Here is a 19399-nt window from a genome sequence, read left to right as displayed (position 1 = left end):
AGGCTAATCCATAAAGTTTTGAATGCTCAGTTTTCCTATAATAATGGAATTTGTCTCCACAATGTCAAAATTGTTACATATATGCATCATAATCAGAGCATATGGACATATGTTACACACACACACACACACACACACACACACAAGCTGAAATAGAGTGAGTGCTTTAGTGTGTGTGGCCCTGGGCCAAGGCCGCACTGCCTCTGCTCTACACTTCAAACACACTGGCAGCTTTCCAGCCCCCCCCCCCCCCCTTTTTAAAAAAAGGAGCTAAAATATATAAACGATTATTCTGCTTTGAAAGCTTACACTTAGCACTGAGGGATGAGAGCGATAATTATGGGGATGATGAGGCCTCTATTCAGCTCGGAGTGCTCTTAGTGCAAGGATGGAGCTTCATGAGTCAGGAGGAACGCTGCCAAGCACACTCTTATTTAACTGATTATCCCTCTGCCACTCCTTTCTAAAGGCAGGCTGGGAAGAAAAGCTCCTTTTCCTGCCCTTTCAGACGAGTCTGGCAGTAATAGGCGTGTGCTGAGATTACATTTTCATAATGCCTTACAATAATAACCTACCCTATCATCAGGGTTTATCTTAAAGCAATATCACGATAGCGAGACAGCTTATAGTTTTTTTGTTGTTGTTTTTAAGCTCATGTAAGCTTATGTATAGCTTACGCTAACTGCACACATTAACTTTTATCATCAAAATAATCCATGAATTTTTATTTATGATAAAGGTTTTGTCAAACATCCAAAGGTTACATTTGTGGTGAAGGTTCCGTGTGTTTAGAGTCAGGTTATGATTGTACTTAAGTTGACATAAATAGTTCATGCAGTTCAGGTCTCCTGGAATGCCCGATGCTGATGTTTTTCAAGCAGAAGCGTCCGAGAGGGAAGATTTCGACAGTGACGTTAAGAGAGACTTGTTGCCTTTAAAAACACAAGTACTTGCCTTTAAACCTGAAATATGGGATAAAAAATGCAGACTGGGAGGATCAACCACCTGTTGAAATCCACCCAATCACATCTACCCCCTAACTTCTTGCTGAAATCCACCCAATCACTTTTACCCCCTCACTTTTTGCTGAAATCCACCCCCTCGCTTCTACCCCTTTACTTCTACCTGCTGAAATCCACCCAATCACATCTACCCTCTCACTTCCACCTGCTAAAATCCACCCAATCACATCTACCCTCTCACTTCCACCTGCTGAAATCCACCCAATCACATCTACCCTCTCCCTTCCACCTGCTAAAATCCACCCAATCACATCTACCCTCTCACTTCCACCTGCTGAAATCCACCCAATCACATCTACCCTCTCACTTCCACCTGCTAAAATCCACCCAATCACATCTACCCTCTCACTTCCACCTGCTAAAATCCACCCAATCACATCTACCCTCTCACTTCCACCTGCTGAAATCCACCCAATCACATCTACCCTCTCACTTCCACCTGCTGAAATCCACCCAATCACATCTACCCTCTCACTTCCACCTGCTAAAATCCACCCAATCACATCTACCCTCTCACTTCCACCTGCTAAAATCCACCCAATCACATCTACCCTCTCACTTCCACCTGCTGAAATCCACCCAATCACATCTACCCTCTCACTTCCACCTGCTAAAATCCACCCAATCACATCTACCCTCTCACTTCCACCTGCTGAAATCCACCCAATCACATCTACCCTCTCACTTCCACCTGCTGAAATCCACCCAATCACATCTACCCTCTCACTTCCACCTGCTAAAATCCACCCAATCACATCTACCCTCTCACTTCCACCTGCTGAAATCCACCCAATCACATCTACCCCCTCACTTTCACCTGCTCAATCACTTTGAGTTGTTCTTAATTTTGTTCGTTTATAATTGTTTCACATTAAGGTTCTGGGTCATCTCATGTCCTTCAATTCTGTGGACTATTCATTTATTAATAGTGTTTCAGTGTTTTAATAGTGCATCTTTTAATATGACCTTAAAGGCATTACATTTAATTTAATTAGACCTTGAATAAAATAACAGTAGACTTAATCCTGCTGGTAGCTTGATTCTTCCCCAAGCTGGAAGCACCTAACTGTATATGATGTCTTTGTGGTGGTTTAATGGGTAGCATGTATGCATTTGGGGTTGTTTTCTCTGGGTACTCAGGTTTCCTTTCCTAGTCCAAAGACATGCATTGTAGGCTGATCAGCAACTCTAAATTGTCCTAGGTATGTGATTGTACTCTGTGATGGGTTGGTATGCTGTCTAGGGTGCCTTGAGCCCTGAGTCTCCTGGGATAGACTTCAGTTGCCCCGTAAACTGGTGTAGGATAAGCGCTACAGAAAATGGATGGATGGATGGATAGATGGATGGAACTAAGAGGGCCAAACATGTCCCTATTGTCCGTGTTTGATGGGGTGTGTTAAGGTTGGAGTGGAAGATCTTGTGTCCTGCTCAGAGCTCTGACTCTGACTCAACCCCACTAAACACATTTGGGATGAACTGGAGCTAATTTCAGCCATTAAGGCACACTCTAAAATCTAGTAGAAATCCTTCCCCCAAACTGAGCTCATTATAACAGCAAAGTGGGATTAAATCTGTATGGGCATAACGGTCAGGTGTCCACAAACGTTTGACAATATAATATAGTTTTTGGGGGAATGACTGATTATATGGCGGTAAAGACAGAACCCTGTTTGAGTGAACAGAACCAAGCAAGTAGTGCACACTCCAGGAGGATTAATGAAAGGCATGCAGCTAAAGTAATGTATGCGAAAGAAGGTCATGTCATGGTGAGTTAGGCTAAGCGGAACAGCTGTAAGACCACATAAACCCAGCGAGGATTTCCCCTCGCTCCATCCGATCTCCAGCTGTTTGCTTATGTTATGGAGCAGCAGGACGAGGCATGAAGTTACACTTTTAAAACATGACACATGACACATATTGATATGGATTTGCTGGGGATTGAGGCTGCCTATTAAAAAGTAAAACCACTACACGATAAAATCAGCTAGATGACCACAAAAAAGATCTCAGTATCCAACATCATACCCATCAGTGCCAAATATACTGTAATATATAAAAGTAGCATCATATAATAGATTCTTAAAACAGTTGGCCATAATGGATATCTAGCAGAATGGATAAAGTATGAAATAAAACACTTAGAGGATGTGAAGCTGTAGGTAAATAATCAATGACCGGACGGTGTGTTGAAGTCCATTGACTGTTTACGTTATTGTGATTAATGCCTGATAATGTCTTGCCTTACTCATGAATGAGGAATAAAGTGCCTTATTTTTCATACACCATAGCAATACCACAACAATTTGTATTTTTAAGCGATCCTCTTTCTTGTTTTTATCCATTTATGATTACATTTAATGATGTGGAATGTCCATAATTCAATGTCCTCTTACACACTTGTTTCCTCACTATTCCTATACCTTAATAAAGAGCTTCAAACAAACAAAAACGCAATGCCTTGTCACTAAGCTTTTCCTTTGGTCCAAAATGCTGACTCCTTTAATAAATTCCAAATAATTATCTCCTCTTGGAAAACTTCACAATATTAACACTTGCTTTATGTGCTTTGTTGAATGTGTTTATATGGGATGACCACCATTACAAGTCCCTGTGTATTGGTTGTTGTTGTAGTACATTTTTATAAAGAGGGCATTAATATAGAAATCTTAAAACCTTATAGCAATATAAAATATTTGGGTTGAAGTCAATTTTATATGTATGTAGAGTTTAATGATTTGAATGTACATATCAGTAATCACTACAATGTAGGCACAAGCCACAGTGTACAGTTACTGACTGGATGTGTTAAACACCTTAGTGTCACTAGTTAACATCTAAACACTTGCTACTATGATGACCCTCTCACCCCCCCATTTTTCTTCTTCCAGTGAGCTGAACTTCAACACTCTTCAGAAATTTCCCGTGGCCATCCGGACTCTGAACAAACTCCAGGAGCTGTAAGTAACCCTGAGTAACCCTGAGTAACATTACCCAGCATGCATCTGTTCACAGCACTCGCTTCCACGAGGGCCATCTGGAGTGTTACCTTTCAGGAAAAGAAAATAAAACCTCGCTTAATTGATTGTAGAAATGCATGTGAGCTTGGAGCAGATGTGGCGAGGGTGCGAGACGACAGAGTTAGTGTGTGTGTAGAAGTGGGTCTGCCTCGAGTGTCGCTTTGCTGTGACAGCTGGTTTCTTACCACACTCTCTCTAACACACTTTTACACACTCACTCACACACACATGCAGATATCATGGCTATCACATGGCTATGTGATACACACAAAAACGGAACAGACAGACAGGCAGGCAGGAACAGACAGACAGGCAGACAAACAGACAGGCAGACACAGACAGGCAGACACAGACAGGCAGGCAGGAACAGGCAGACAAACAGACAGGAACAGGCAGACACGGACAGGCAGGCAGGAACAGACAGACAAGCAGACAAACAGACAGGAACAGGCAGACACTGACAGGCAGACAGACATACAGGCAACCTGGCAGAAACAGGCAGACAAGCGCAGACTGAGGGGCAGATAGATTTTAGTCATTTCTTAAAGACTGTTAGATGATAGTCTTTTCAGTGTGATGTCACAGCGATGCCATTACCAAGCTGACAGGATGTGATAAGATGCTAGTATACAATTTTAAGCCATATAGAAACAGATTACATCATAACATGATCTCTCCTTGTTATCATATTGTATAGTCAAATTGTTGTGTCATCACCAAGTTTTTCTCTCCTCCTTCACAGGGGTTTCCACAACAATAACATCAGGGTGATTCCTGAGAGAGCTTTTGTGGGGAACCCGCTGCTTCAGACCATGTGAGTCTCATCACACCACCACAGCCTTCCAGCTGTAGCGCAAACAACCTCATGCGATTCTAATAAGTTGATTATTAAAATGACCAGATCTACAACAGAGCTGTTCAATATCTCTGAATCCTCTGCCCTCAGTCATTTCTACGAGAATCCAATCCAGTTTGTTGGAAGATCGGCTTTCCAGTTTTTACCGCAGCTGCACACTCTGTAAGTATAAGCAGTGTGTATAAACTGTATAAAAACAGATATCTAAAATAGCAGAAGCACCTACAGCTAAGTCATTAGTTGTGTAGCATGACACAATAAATCATGAACAGTGGAAACGGATTGGGAAAGTCAGTAGGTCATGTGATGAATCTGTTGGTGCTCATTAGCATACCTTCACAAATGTTCACTAATGGGTTAAAAAATCTGCTCCCAGATCTCTGAATGGTGCCACTGAGATACGGGAATTCCCTGACCTGACAGGGACCACCAGCCTGCAAGTGCTGTGAGTACCATCCTCATTCCAAAACTTCTACCCACTTACATTCTCCCAGTCAGAGCCACTCTTTCACATCCACCAACACAAATCCACCCAAACCCACTTAAATCCACTGGCTTGCTGAAATCCACCCAATCAAATCTACCCCCTCACATCTACCTTCTAAAATCCACCCAATCACATCTACCCCCTTACTTCCACCTGCTGAAATCCACCCAATCAAATCTACCCCCTCACTTCCACCTGCTGAAATCCACCCAATCACATCTACCCCCTCACTTCCACCTGCTGAAATCCAATCACATCTACCCCCTCACTTCCACCTGCTGAAATCCAATCACATCTACCCCCTCACTTCTACCTGCTGAAATCCACCCAAACACACCTACCCCCTCACTTCCACCTGCTGAAATCCACCCAATCACATCTACCCCCTCACTTCCACCTGCTGAAATCCACCCAATCACATCTACCCCCTCACTTCCACCTGCTGAAATCCACCCAATCACATCTACCCTCTCACTTCCACCTGCTGAAATCCAATCACATCTACCCCCTCACTTCTACCTGCTGAAATCCAATCACATCTACCCCCTCACTTCTACCTGCTGAAATCCACCCAAACACATCTACCCCCTGCCGAAATCCACCCAGCCAAATCTACCCCCTCATTCTACCTGCTGAAATCCACCCAATCAGATATACCCCTCATTTTTACCTGCTGAAATCCACCCAATCACATCTACCCCCTTACTTCCACTTGCTGAAATCCACCCAATCACATCTACCCCCTCGCTTCTACCTGCTGAAATAACTTAATAAACTTGTTCATTTCCAATACTCAAAGCCAGAAACTTAAATATTGGTCTTCTACATGCTGGCTTCCATCCACTCCAATATAACTCTCAGATACACCTGCAACTTTCCACCTGGTCAAACACCACCCAAATTGACCTCCTCCACACCAGTCAAACACACCTGCTCAAATCTACTCACTTTCAGTCGCTTAAATCCACCTTCTCAGATCCACCCACTTAATTACCTCCACACACTTCTCACACATCATCTTGTTCACATTACCCCTTTTACCACCTGCTCACTTCCACTTCTTTTGCATTTAACAAGGAATTAGTGCCGAAATTACACTCATCTCTTAGTTCCTCAAGAGCTCTTGGCCGCACAATTCCTCGTGACTGTAAACTGTTCACATTAGTTACATTTACATTATTTACTGTCCAGTGTCACCCAAATGAGGATGAGGTTCCCTTCTGAGCCTGGTTCCTCTCAAGGTTTTATCCTCATATCATCTCTGGGAGTTTGGGAGTTTTTCCTCACCACCGTTGCCTCAGGCTTGCTCATTAGGAATAAATATTAGGGATAAACAGTAGTTTAACCTCAAACTTTATATTCATTTCATTAACTTCATTTTTTTCCATGTTTCTATACCTGCTTGGAGACAATGTCCATTGTTAAAAGTGCTATACAAATAAATTGAATTGAATTTTGCATTTAAAGGTTATGGAGTGATTGGACTGAAGCCTGGTTCCTCATTTTCCCTCATTTTTAGTTTAAGTTCAAAGCTTTGTAAGTATCGAATTAGGTCATCAGACAAAAATAAGACATGCCAGTGCTACTACTAGTGTCTTTCCAAGCGTAAAAACACTAAAGTACTTCAACACACACCAGGAGACACACAGCCAATAAACAGACGTGAATTAGAGCGTTTGGGACAGAGCCCTGAACAAGTATGAACGCAACCTAGGCAAGAAATCTGATGCCTACAGTTGGTGTGTAATTAGTATTCATTAGTATTAATTAGTACTGTACTGTGCATTAGCACAGAATGTTCTGGGTTGAATATGAGTTAGTGTTTATTCTTACACACATTCACACACTCATCCTCTCTCTCTTCTTTTCTCTCTTTCTCTCTCCCTCACTCGGTCTCTGGGTTTCAGCACTCTGACCCGAGCAGGTCTCACCGGTCTGCCACCTGATCTCTGTCAACAGCTGCCCAATCTCAGAGTGCTGTGAGTATACATAAACACACACAGACACACACACACACACAAACCTAATGCACTGCTCACACACTCACCGTTGCCCCTTCTGATTAAGCTCCTTCAGAAAATGAACAACGGTCTGATGGGTCATTTCTCTTCAGGCGTTATATATCAAAGCACCGTTTCTTCTGTCTCCTTTAAGAGAAAACTGTTAGAGCTGGGAGTGTGAGGACATGGTCAGCTCCAGAAATATTGGCACCCTTCATTTAAAAAAATTAAAAATGTTTTTGTTAATAATTGGCTTCATTTCACACTGGAAAAAAAGAAAAGAAAAAAAACTACAAAATATAAAACTACTACTTCAATATAACAATTTATTTTAAACAAAATAATGCGTCAGAATTATTGGCACCCTTGCATGTACGTTTCCTTCATTTACATTTAACAAAATATTTTTTGTTAATAATTTGCTTCATTTCACACTGAAAAAAAGAAGAAAAGACTAAAACTTTTTATTAAAAATATATTTTTTAAAATATTATACATTTATTTGAAACAAAACTGTGTGTCAGAATTATTGGAAATATGTATCTTGCATATATGTTTCCTTCATTTAAGACACAATTGTTAAAACTCATAGTGTGTGGACACAATCAGCTCCCGGAAAATTGGCACCCTTAATTTAAAAAATAAAATGCTTTTCTTAATAATTTGCTTCAGAAAAACATTTTGTTGTAAACAAAACAAGTTGTATTTTTTTCTTTACATTTTTTCAGTGTAAACCATGTGGCAGAATTAAAGGCACTTTTGCATATATGTAAAACACAACAATTAAAACTTAAAGTGTATGGACACTCCAGAAATATTGGCACCCTTGGTAAAGATTGGTAAAATAGCTTATATGGGGAAAATGTTTTTGTAAATTAGCTTTACACAATAATTAGCTATTAGCTTAACACAATAACAATACACCAAAAAAAACCAAACACAATACATGTGTGACAAATAGTGGTGCACATATACAGTGGTGTACAGTATAAGATATATAATGGTGTGTCTTTATAGAGTTCGTGTTAAATTGTCATTTGTGTGTGTGTGTGTATATGTGTGTGTGTGTGTGTGTTTTCCAGTGAGTTGTCTCATAATGCAGTGGAGGATTTGCCCAGTTTTTACCGCTGTACTTCACTGGAAGAGATGTGAGCTATCTTTATATCAATAATATCTGAAACACACTTCACTGTATCACTGTTTTCCTGAGCTTATGTTGGGTGTGTGTGTGTGTGTGTGTGTAGTGGACTGCAGCACAATCGGATCAGGCGGATCGAGCCGAACACCTTTCAGAAGCTCGTATCCCTTCGATCACTGTGAGTTTTCACCATTTTATACCTTTATTAAAAGAGGAACTATTAAAAATCAGATTACAAAGATGTTCTTCAGGTCAATAATGAGCAAGTTTGTTTAAGTGTGAAGCTTTAATCTATCATCTATGTCAATTACCTTAAACGTGGCTATAAATTGAATTGAAGGCCTCACGAAGCTACTGAGAAGAATAAAAGTGTAAAAATGTGGCACTGAAATCCTGAATTTAGCATGTGATCTGGAAAGAATTCATCATTCAGGCAAAGAAAGTGAATAAAATGTAAATGTAAATGTTTTCCGATCGCGCATTGCTCATCAGAAAATGAACTAAACACACGGAATCGTTCACAATACCGCCATCATAGCTGTAATGTATTGAACTGAGCAGCACTGACCTCTAGTGGCGCCACCGCATACTGCACTTTTTGTGAACGTAGCATGAGCAGAAAATGATAGAGCGATAAAATAAACATTTATTGTTGATAGAAGAATCATTAAGGACATTTCTAGAAGACTTGTTGTACAAATAAATCATTAGTTTTCGCACTAATTTGGATGGTGCTTGGAAAAAAGTAAGGAAAATAGGTTTAAAATTTGTGTAGTGTGTGTAGCATTGGAGCAAGAAAGAAAAATGATAAAATTATGGAATGGGGAAAATCTCCTGCAAAAATCTCTGCACATTTTAAACATTTTTTTCTACAAGATGAAAACTAATTTGTTTGTTTCCATACACAGTGATCTGAGTTGGAATCAGATTGAGATGATCCACCCTGATGCCTTCAGCTCTCTCCACTCTCTGCTCAAACTGTGAGTGCACACACACACACACACACACACACACACACACATGCTTTTGTGGCATTTTTAGAACATAGGGTAGTACTAGGGAAAGGGCTTCCACAAGATATGATATGATACATTGGTCAGTTTATAAGGCAACAATTTGACACAGAATGATATGAATAGATAGATAGATAGATAGATAGATAGATAGATAGATAGATAGATAGATAGATAGATAGATAGATAGATAGATAGATAGATAGATAGATAGATAGATAGATAGAGCAAACTTTACAAGTACAAAGACTATGCACAGAGAACACAAATATGTATTGTGAGTGTTTATTATTCTCTCTCATCCTCTTGCTCTCACTCTTTCTCCCTCTCTCTCCCACTCTTTCTCTCCCACACTCTCTGTCCCACATTCTCTTGCTTTCATCTTCTCTCCTTCATCCTCTCCCTCACTCACTCTCCCACTCCCTCCCTCACTTTCTTTCTGTCACTCTCTCCCTCCCTCACTACATCACACTCTCTGCCTCACTTGCTCTCTTTCATTCTCCCTCCCTTCCTCTCTCTCTCTCTCTCTCACTCACTGTCCCTCCCTCACACTATCTCCCTCACTACCTGCCTCTCCGTACCTCCCTCTCACCCTCTCTCCTTCACTACCTCCCTCTCACTCACTCACTCACTCCCTCCCTCCCTCCCTCTCTCTCTCTCTCTCTCTCTCTCTCTCTCTCTCTTCCTCTGCAGTGATCTGAGTGATAACCGGTTATCCCGAGTCCCACTGTCTGGCTTGAGCAGCCTCACTCACCTCAAACTGAGAGGAAACACACACCTGTCTCACTCCTTCAGAGAGGAAGAGCTGCCCAACATCAGGTATCCCAGAATCCTCTATTCCTGTCTGGGAAAAGTTTAGCATCCCAGACGAGACAGACAGTTCACATGAGTGCTGTCAAATAGATTGTTACATATGATTTATTTCACAATATTGAGACATTTAAGATTCTGAGGAGGTTGACTTTTATTTTTTGTAACGTAACATGCTATGACACCTAAAACCTAAAAGCAACAAAAAATGGACAAATATGACATGTTTTGAATATAAATCACACTCTATATCCATCTGATACATTTAATTCACTACATAGTGTCTAAAATCCCATTACCTTATAGTATCATATAGTGCACTACCTGTAGCTACTCATACAGTATATTTTATGATTTTTTTTAGGATAAAAGCATTTCTTTATAATTCTTAATAATTTAAAAAATTAAATTCATAAAATTATTAAATAATTTAATTTAAATGAAAAACCCTTACTTCTGCTTTCGACTAAACTCGGAAGTGAGAACTCATCAGAACGGTTTCATTTTCAACCAAGTTGAAAAATTCAGAGAATGTTAACAGTAATAATAATAAATAATAAGATAATGCTCTGTGTTGCCGGCTAAGTTGCGTGTGCGTCCGGGAGCCATTCAAAACTTGTTTGCATTAATGGAATACCAAGTGAAGCCAACCAAAGTGATTTTACCAATTTTAGCTGTTTGGAAACAGTCAACCCACGATAATAACGTTTTGTGGACAGATTGATGGCGTGGGTGGTCTGTTCTATTTTTAGCCCAAGCTTGGTGGCACGACTTCCTGTGAGGAGCCTTAAAATGGAATGCTTGGCTTGGGTCAGTTCTTTGTAAGCAGCCATACAGTTTACATACGCTTCGTATTGGTCATATCTTTGGGCGGCTGGAACGGATTATCTGCATTTACATTATCTCTTATGGGAGAATTCATTTCCCAATACAAATTTTCACCTTAAGAACTCGCCTCCAGAACGAATTAAATTCGTATGCCAAGGTTCCACTGTATTTCCTTAAAGAGAGAGGGGGAAAAAGAGAGATGATACTTTACCAATCTAGACAGCCATCTTAAAATAATGTCATCCAAGGACCTGTGTGCTCTGAAAACATCTTTGAAACTTCCTGATTCAGAAATACCGATATAAAAAGATTAAACATCCAGTTAGAATATGACATCCAAGTAAATAATCTAATCCTGATTTGTCCAATTCAGTGACTGTAATACATCATCCAACAGATCTTTGATCAACAGATAAAACCTCTCTATAATCTCTGTGTCTGAATTGAACGTTAATTTTCCTCTCTTCAGGGTAATCGAGATGCCGTATGCCTATCAGTGCTGCGTGTTTGGAGCGTGTAGTGGTTACAGATCTGCCGCTCAGTGGGAGGAAACCCCGGCTACAGAGGAGGAGGAGCTTCAGAAAAGAGCGCTCGGCCTCGTCCCCATTCACTCTGACTGTAAGAGCTTCAGGTTTTATACTGTCTCATGCTGACCAGGACTGCTGTTCCGTTCTGACTTATAGGACATTTTCAATCAGTATAAATAAATGAATTATTTTCTGGCTGTAAGTCTGATCTAAAATGAGTCAAGATTCAAGATGCATCTCAGAGAGCAGAAATGGGTTTGATATCAATATTTACTTTGAAGATTTGTGGAAATAATAGCCATTTTTGTTTTTTAGAACTTTTCCATGAACACAGTGCTCCTAGAAGGCTGGAGAAAAAAAGAAATACTTATAAAACACTGCAAAGTCCTGAGTGTCTACATTTCATATGAGCTTCCGGTTTCAGTGCTTTCTAACAATAAGACATAAAGCTGTAAGTTAACTAATAGTTATTCAAGTTAGTTAATCGTCAGAAAACTTGAACAGGAAGTAACTCCTCTCATAGAGATTCCACAACATTAATGTATGATGTGTCTTTCTTTAAGGAATAAAACTCTTATATAAAACGTAAAATTTCCTGTAACAGCACAACATGGTGTGTGAGCAGAACTGGGTTTGATATCAGCATTTATTTCGATAATAAATGCGTGATAATTTGTGTGTTTACAAATAGAAAACACAAACAGAATTATAATTCAGGTCCCTTTTAAAAAAATTGGCTGGAAAATGCTACCGTAGTGAAAAGATTGTGTTGTTCCATCATCGGACTCTAAATTTCTTTCACAAAACATAAATATGTGAGAGAAAACTTAGCTACAGCTTCACCTCTGACTGCTACAAAGCCCTGACGTTGGAGACTCCTAGCATTGACTGTTATTTCACTTCCTCTGGGTCACGTACGGAGCCTGAGAAAACCGAGAATTTATACGGTATCGCAATTCCCTTTTTGTGTTTCCGATGCCTGGAACAGAAAAACTGTCAATCAAACAAAAGGGGCGGGGTTTATACTATAGTTCAGGTTTGTGTTTGGAACTTGTATCTTGTATGTTCTAGAACATTCCGTGTGACATTAAATGGATATAAATTTACATACGCAAAAGAGGTGACTGGGATATGATGCTTTAATTTATTGTATTATAACTATAACTTATTGCTTTCATTTATTGTTAAATGACAATAATCGTAAAATGAATAAGAAAATGAGAGCAGCTTCGTTATCGGTTATTTTTCTATGTCTGTGTGTTTTAATCCTGTTAAGAAATCCAGCACTTTTGTAATCCCTTGGCTGTGGAATGATCTAACCTCTAAATTGAGGCCAAGTTGCTCAAAAACAAGATCGATATAATGCTAACATGAGAGCGTGTGGATTTTTTGGGACAAGTGTTCTGTTTTGTCCAGAATTCATTTAAACAAATAAATAAGTGCCGATTTCATGTGTAATAAAAGCGCCGCTCGATTATCCTCGTCTGTTTTCACCTGCGTGTCTGCTCGTCTTCAGTTAGAAGGGTAAAAACATGTCGGTGCCATACAGTAACCACAGCAAAGTGTTTCGCTTTGCATTCCTCTGTCAGCGAGCTCAACACAGCGTCTTTAAAGCCGTGCCATAATAACGCTGCCAATGATTGACGAGGAAAGATCTGAAAGCTCCGTTCAATCTACGTGAAAGAGAAGCAAAACAAAGCCTGATTAGCCAGAGACGTTACGCATTGTGTGTTAGATTTACAGGACCATCCATCTGTTTTTAGGGGAGCTGAAAGTGGTGAGATGTTAATGCAGATCAAAAGCATTCAGGCGTGTCTGATTAAACGCAGTGGGGTTTGATGAAAGTTAGGAACCTGTGGAAAATTTCATGATGATTTGGTTTGCAGATGATCCCGATCTGGAGGAATTCCAGGCAGCAGTGGAAGAGTCCAAACTCCAGACGAGTGTCCAGTGCACTCCTGTCCCAGGTGATTACAAATTTAATAAATAAATTATTGCTTAGTTATTTATTTAAAGAGTGTTTAAAGTTTTCTGTCCAAAGTGATAAAAAATGTGGAATTTTTAGCTTGTGTTTCTTTTCACTAATATATTTTGTTAGTAGCTAAGTTTATGGCTCTAAGATTACTGCTCTATGTTGCCCTCTAGTGGAGAAACAGAGACTAGCTCTTCTTTCGCTATATTCATTATTATTGTTGTCTCCCTGTCCTGCAGGTCCATTTAAGCCATGTGACGCGCTGTTCGACAGCTGGCTGGTGCGTTTAGGGATGTGGCTCGTTACTCTCGTTTCTCTCCTGGCCAACGTTCTCCTTGTGCTCTCGGTCTTCGCCTCGCCCAGCTACCTCTCTCCTGTCAAGTTCGTCATCGGCTCCATCGGCGCTGCGAACCTGCTCACTGGGCTCTGTACATGCGTGTTGGCGCTCATCGACGCTCTGACCTTCGGCGAGTTCGCTTCGTACGGTGCACGCTGGGAAACGGGTGCCGGTTGCCAAACGACAGGGTTCATCTCCGTAGCAGCATCTGAATCCTCCATTCTGTTCCTGGTGCTTGCGGCGGTTCAGTGCAGCATTTCCGTCTCGTTTGGGAAGTCTCCGTCTCACGGCAGCGTCCGATGCGCTGCTGCGGTATGCGTCACGCTGTCGCTGATTTCCGCAAGCCTGCCACTGTTAGGTGTGGGCAAATTTGGAACCACGCCCCTTTGTATCCCATCCCCTCTCCCAGATGCCCCGCCCACCACCCTGGGCTTTATGGTAGCTCTGATTATGATGAACTCTCTCTGCTTCCTGCTCATCACGAGCACTTATATCAAGCTCTACTGGGATTTGATGAAGGGGAACTTTGACAGCGTGTGGGACTGCGCCATGATCAAGCACGTGGCCTGGCTCATTTTCACCAACTGCCTGCTTTATTGCCCTGTTGCGTTCCTCACCTTCGCCTCCCTGCTCTCCCTCATCCCCGTCAGCGAGGACGTGATCAAGTCTGTCCTGCTACTGCTCCTCCCGCTGCCGGCATGCGTCAACCCGCTGCTTTACCTCCTCTTCAACCCACATTTCCGTGAGGACGTAAAGCTCCTCCTGAACCGAGCTCGCCTGGTGCAGGATCGTGTTCTCGACTCCTTTGTCTCTGTGGAGATGGAGAAGAGCTCGTGCGACTCCACCCAGGCACTGGTGCCGTACTGCTCCGAGGCAGACGCCATGCTCGACGGCTCCGTGCCACTCGTGCCGTGCCAGCTTCAGACGACGAACAAAGAAAATGACAAAAAGGAGGAAAATGTCTGGAGCAAAAGGATGGACAATCAGAGAGGAAGCTCTCTCGTCTCTGCAGTTTATCAGTCTTCACATCCGGCATGCCATTCGTAAATCCTGTTCGGACTTTCCTCAGATATCAGAACCCTTCCAACTAGGAGAAAGACATTTCTCATGGACTAAATTCTATTATTGGTTGAAAACAGAGTAAAGAAATATGGACTCAAACTCTTGGACCCAAAAAGTTATTCTAAATGAAACGAAAATGAAATGCACACAATGTCACACAATATTCCCTCAAATCCAGAGGATCAGCTGAGATGTCTTTGCTGCCTGATGTTTGGCTAAACTGGCAGCTAGACGTTTGTGTGTCTTCTTCACTACTTACTCATCCTAACTGCAGCGCAAATGAGCAAAGACACTAAACACTTCTGCACTACTGAAGCTTGTTTACCACATTTAACTCAGATTTCAAAAAAACGTTACTCAGATTTATCCATCAATAACAATAACATAATTCCACTACACGATTTTGACAAAACATCACGCTAATCCACCAAAATGTCACGCTAATCCACCAAAAAGTCACGCCAATCTACCAAATTGTCATGCTAATCCACCAAAACGTCACACTAACCCACCAAAACGTCATGCTAATGCACCAAAACATCACGCTAATCCACCAAAATGTCACACTATCCAACAAAACGTCACGCAAATCCACCAAAACGTCACGCAAATCCACCAAAACGTCATGCTAATCCACCAAAACGTCACACTAACCCACCAAAACGTCACGCTAATCCACCAAAACGTCACGCTAATCCACCAAAACGTCACGCTAATCCACCAAAACGTCACGCAAATCCATCAAAACGTCACGCTAATCCACCAAAACGTCACGCTAATCCACCAAAACGTCACGCTAATCCACCAAAACGTCACGCTAATCCACCAAAACGTCACGCAAATCCATCAAAACGTCACGCTAATCCACCAAAACGTCACGCTAATCCACCAAAACGTCACGCAAATCCATCAAAACGTCACGCTAATCCACCAAAACATCACGCTAATCCACCAAAACGTCACGCTAATCCACCAAAACGTCACGCAAATCCACCAAAACGTCATGCTAATCCACCAAAACGTCACACTAACCCACCAAAACGTCACGCTAAACCACCAAAACGTCACACTAATCCACCAAAACGTCACGCTAATCCACCAAAACGTCACGCTAATCCACCAAAACGTCACGCAAATCCACCAAAACGTCACGCTAATCCACCAAAACGTCACGCTAATCCACCAAAACGTCACGCTAATCCACCAAAACATCACGCAAATCCACCAAAACGTCACGCTAATCCATCAAAACGTCACGCTAATCCACCAAAACATCACGCAAATCCACCAAAACGTCACGCTAATCCATCAAAATGTCATGGAATGCTGACAGAACATCACGCAAATCCACCAAAACATCACGCAATGTGAACAAAATGCCACACAAATCTGAACAAACGTCAGGCAATTCCAACAAAACATCACGCAATGTGAACAAAATATCACACAAATCCGACAAAAACGTCACAAAAATCCAACAGAACCGTCACACTAAACCAACAAAACCTTATGCAAATCCGACAAACATCAGGCAATTCCGATATTACACAAATCCAAAAAAAAGTCACATAATTCTGACAAAATGTGACAAATCAGACAAAACATCAGGCAAATGCAACAAAACGTTACAGAAATCTGACAAAAACATCAAGCAATTCCAACAAAACATCACACAAATCCTGCAAAATGCCACACTAATCTGACAAAATGTCACGCGAATCCGACAAAACCTCGCACGATCGTGACTTTTTATCTCACTATTATGACTTTATGATAAGTCTCACCACTGCTACACATCACACAGTCACTACTTACTCTCACACCTGCAACATATCACATCACACAGGAACTGCAGCAAACCCCAGCAACAGGAGAAGCTCTTTATAACCACAGCTGAGAGATCACTCATAACTCAACACCTGAGATAAAAGCAGGCAAATGAGCGATAAACATTTCAATACAAATTTTAATATTTTCTCATAGGTGGCAAAAGAAAACCCAGACTTCCGCACCGCACTGACTGATACGATCCTCAGACGTTGTGTACATTTGTTTTTCGTCTGAATTTTTCACGTGAATGTGAATACGGTGGCTCCATCATACCTCTTCATTAGAGCTGTTTGAAACAAAACACATTAAAATGGATAAATCAAACACATACTATGTTAAATAAAAAAAAAAATTAATACAATTTGTTAAGCAGATCTTCGTCAAATCTTCGCTTGTGAGGACACGTAAAAAACTTTTAAAAACGCAAAGATTGAACTGAAACGTTTACGGTTGAGTCTCTTGATGGCTCGAGACACGAATCCAGTGAGTAAATGGGATCAGAGCCGCCGATTCGAAGCGTACACCAGCACAGGGGTTCAGTTCTTCACAGATGTAAAGTAGCTAGCTAATATGTATAAAATATAAATATAACTACCTCTGAACTAGCATGCTCGTTTCCTTATTTTTTTACCCAGAGTGTGTTTTGTTTCTATTCTTTTTATATATATATGTATATATATATATATATATATATATATATATATATATATATATATATATATATATATATATATATATATATAAATATATATATTATAAAATGTATATGGAAAATAAATAATTTTTATATCGACATTTTGAAGCCATTTAGTTTGCAATCCAGACATGCTATTTTGGATGTACATATTTTCATATTTCTGTATACATCTGGTGGAAAAAAAAAGGATTTAATAAAGTTTATTAGTTTCATACACGTCCTGATTTTCGAGTCGAATCTGTTCAATTTTGCTTAGTCGTCAGTTCTAACTGTTTACCTGAATACTAGCTTTGAGCTTTAATTGTGCATATTATTAGCATTTTTATACATATTTATCAAATATATTTGTTTATTTTTGTTTACAGTCGTAAAAAGTTGTAACTTTGTCTGTCTCTAATATGCAAAGGAAAATTCAGTGCTTTAATAACTGTAATGCTGCTAATCAAACACACAGTAATCAGCGCAAGTACAAACCAACAACAGTGCTGAGATCAGCTAAACTTACTGGCATGTGTACGGCCACACTGACTGGCCAATTTAATAGGAACACCTGCATTCCTGCTAATTAAGGCACATCCAGCTGAAGACTCCAACAAGACCAGACGATGTCCTATGATGTAGCCAATCCATCTCAAATTTTGATTAATAGTGCTTTCTGAGATGCTATTCTGCTCACCGCGGTTGTAAAGAGTGCTCATCCGACTCATCATAGCCTTCTGTCTCTCAGTAACAAAGCGTTTACGCCCACAGAGCTGCTGCTCGCTGGATGTTTTTTGTTTTTCGCACCATTCTGTGTGAAGCCATGAGACTTCAAATTTTAGCAGGTTACAATTATCCAAGATCCTGAGGAAAGAAGAAAATGTTGAGGAGGTTATTGAGTAAGTTCAACGAGTTTGTAAGAGGTGTTTTTCTGTGGGAAAGCTGCAAATAAAGTATTTGTAAAGCTGTTTAAAGTTACAGTTACATTAAAAAATATTTCTGAATAAATTACTTCAATTCAATTTTATGTCACAAATAAGGTTCACAGGAATATATATATATATATATATATATATATATATATATATATATATATATATATATATATATATATATATATATAGATATATATACATATATGTATATATATAGGCAGAGGTTATGAGGAAAAATTTGCCGTGACGAAATGAGGAAGAAACCAAAACAAAAGACACAAAAAGACACAAAAGTGAACCTCATCCTCATCTGTGTGACACCAGAGAGTGTAATTATAAATCATTTCTCTTTACTAATTAGGCAACTATGGTCAAAAGTGATAAGAAAACGTATTCTAGTTATAACATCAAGTGTTTATAAACTGTTCACTAATTTATCGAAACGTAAAGCTGGAATTATTGCAAACAAATAAAACGTAAGCAAATGAAATTCGGACAAATTACCACTAGAGGGCGGCAGCGAGCTTTCAGTGCTTTTATTAGGACAACAAGCACCAAATGTGCGTAGTAACTATTATTATTATTATTATTATTATTATTATTATTATTATTATTATTATTATTAGCGTTGTTGTTGTTGTTGGTGGTGGTGGTGGTATAGTAGTAAAAGTAGTAATAGTAGTATAATTATCATTCCATAGGTCTATATGAATTAATAAACAAATGAAATGATAAATTCATCTTGCTTTATCTTCCTCCATGTCCTCTCCAGCACACTACAAGCAAAGCAACACTGCCTCTGTGGTGTCTGGAACTTTTTAGCCTCTTGGTCGTGTTGTTTCTGCAAATCCATATACAGATCCTCTTTCACTTTCATTTCCCGGAAGGT

General features: G+C 40.2%; 1 protein-coding gene across 1 annotated transcript in view; it reads left to right on the top strand.

The window, feature by feature from the left end:
- LOC131365980 (leucine-rich repeat-containing G-protein coupled receptor 6) overlaps positions 1 to 16610 on the top strand; it is an 82651-nt gene extending 66041 nt beyond the window's left edge. Inside the window, exons 7-18 of the mRNA XM_058410016.1 lie at positions 3911 to 3979; positions 4782 to 4853; positions 4986 to 5057; positions 5272 to 5340; positions 7290 to 7361; positions 8465 to 8530; positions 8627 to 8698; positions 9429 to 9500; positions 10227 to 10352; positions 11641 to 11789; positions 13585 to 13665; positions 13910 to 16610. Coding sequence (XP_058265999.1) covers positions 3911 to 3979; positions 4782 to 4853; positions 4986 to 5057; positions 5272 to 5340; positions 7290 to 7361; positions 8465 to 8530; positions 8627 to 8698; positions 9429 to 9500; positions 10227 to 10352; positions 11641 to 11789; positions 13585 to 13665; positions 13910 to 15054 — 2065 coding nt within the window. The 3' untranslated portion in view covers positions 15055 to 16610. The remainder of the gene's footprint in view (positions 1 to 3910; positions 3980 to 4781; positions 4854 to 4985; positions 5058 to 5271; positions 5341 to 7289; positions 7362 to 8464; positions 8531 to 8626; positions 8699 to 9428; positions 9501 to 10226; positions 10353 to 11640; positions 11790 to 13584; positions 13666 to 13909) is intronic.
- The last annotated feature ends 2789 nt before the right edge of the window (positions 16611 to 19399 follow it).

This window comes from Hemibagrus wyckioides, linkage group LG15 (assembly GCF_019097595.1).
Source record: "Hemibagrus wyckioides isolate EC202008001 linkage group LG15, SWU_Hwy_1.0, whole genome shotgun sequence".
NCBI lineage: Eukaryota > Metazoa > Chordata > Actinopteri > Siluriformes > Bagridae > Hemibagrus > Hemibagrus wyckioides.
Note: the sequence above shows the minus strand (reverse complement) of the source record. Positions and strands in the feature narration are given on the sequence as shown.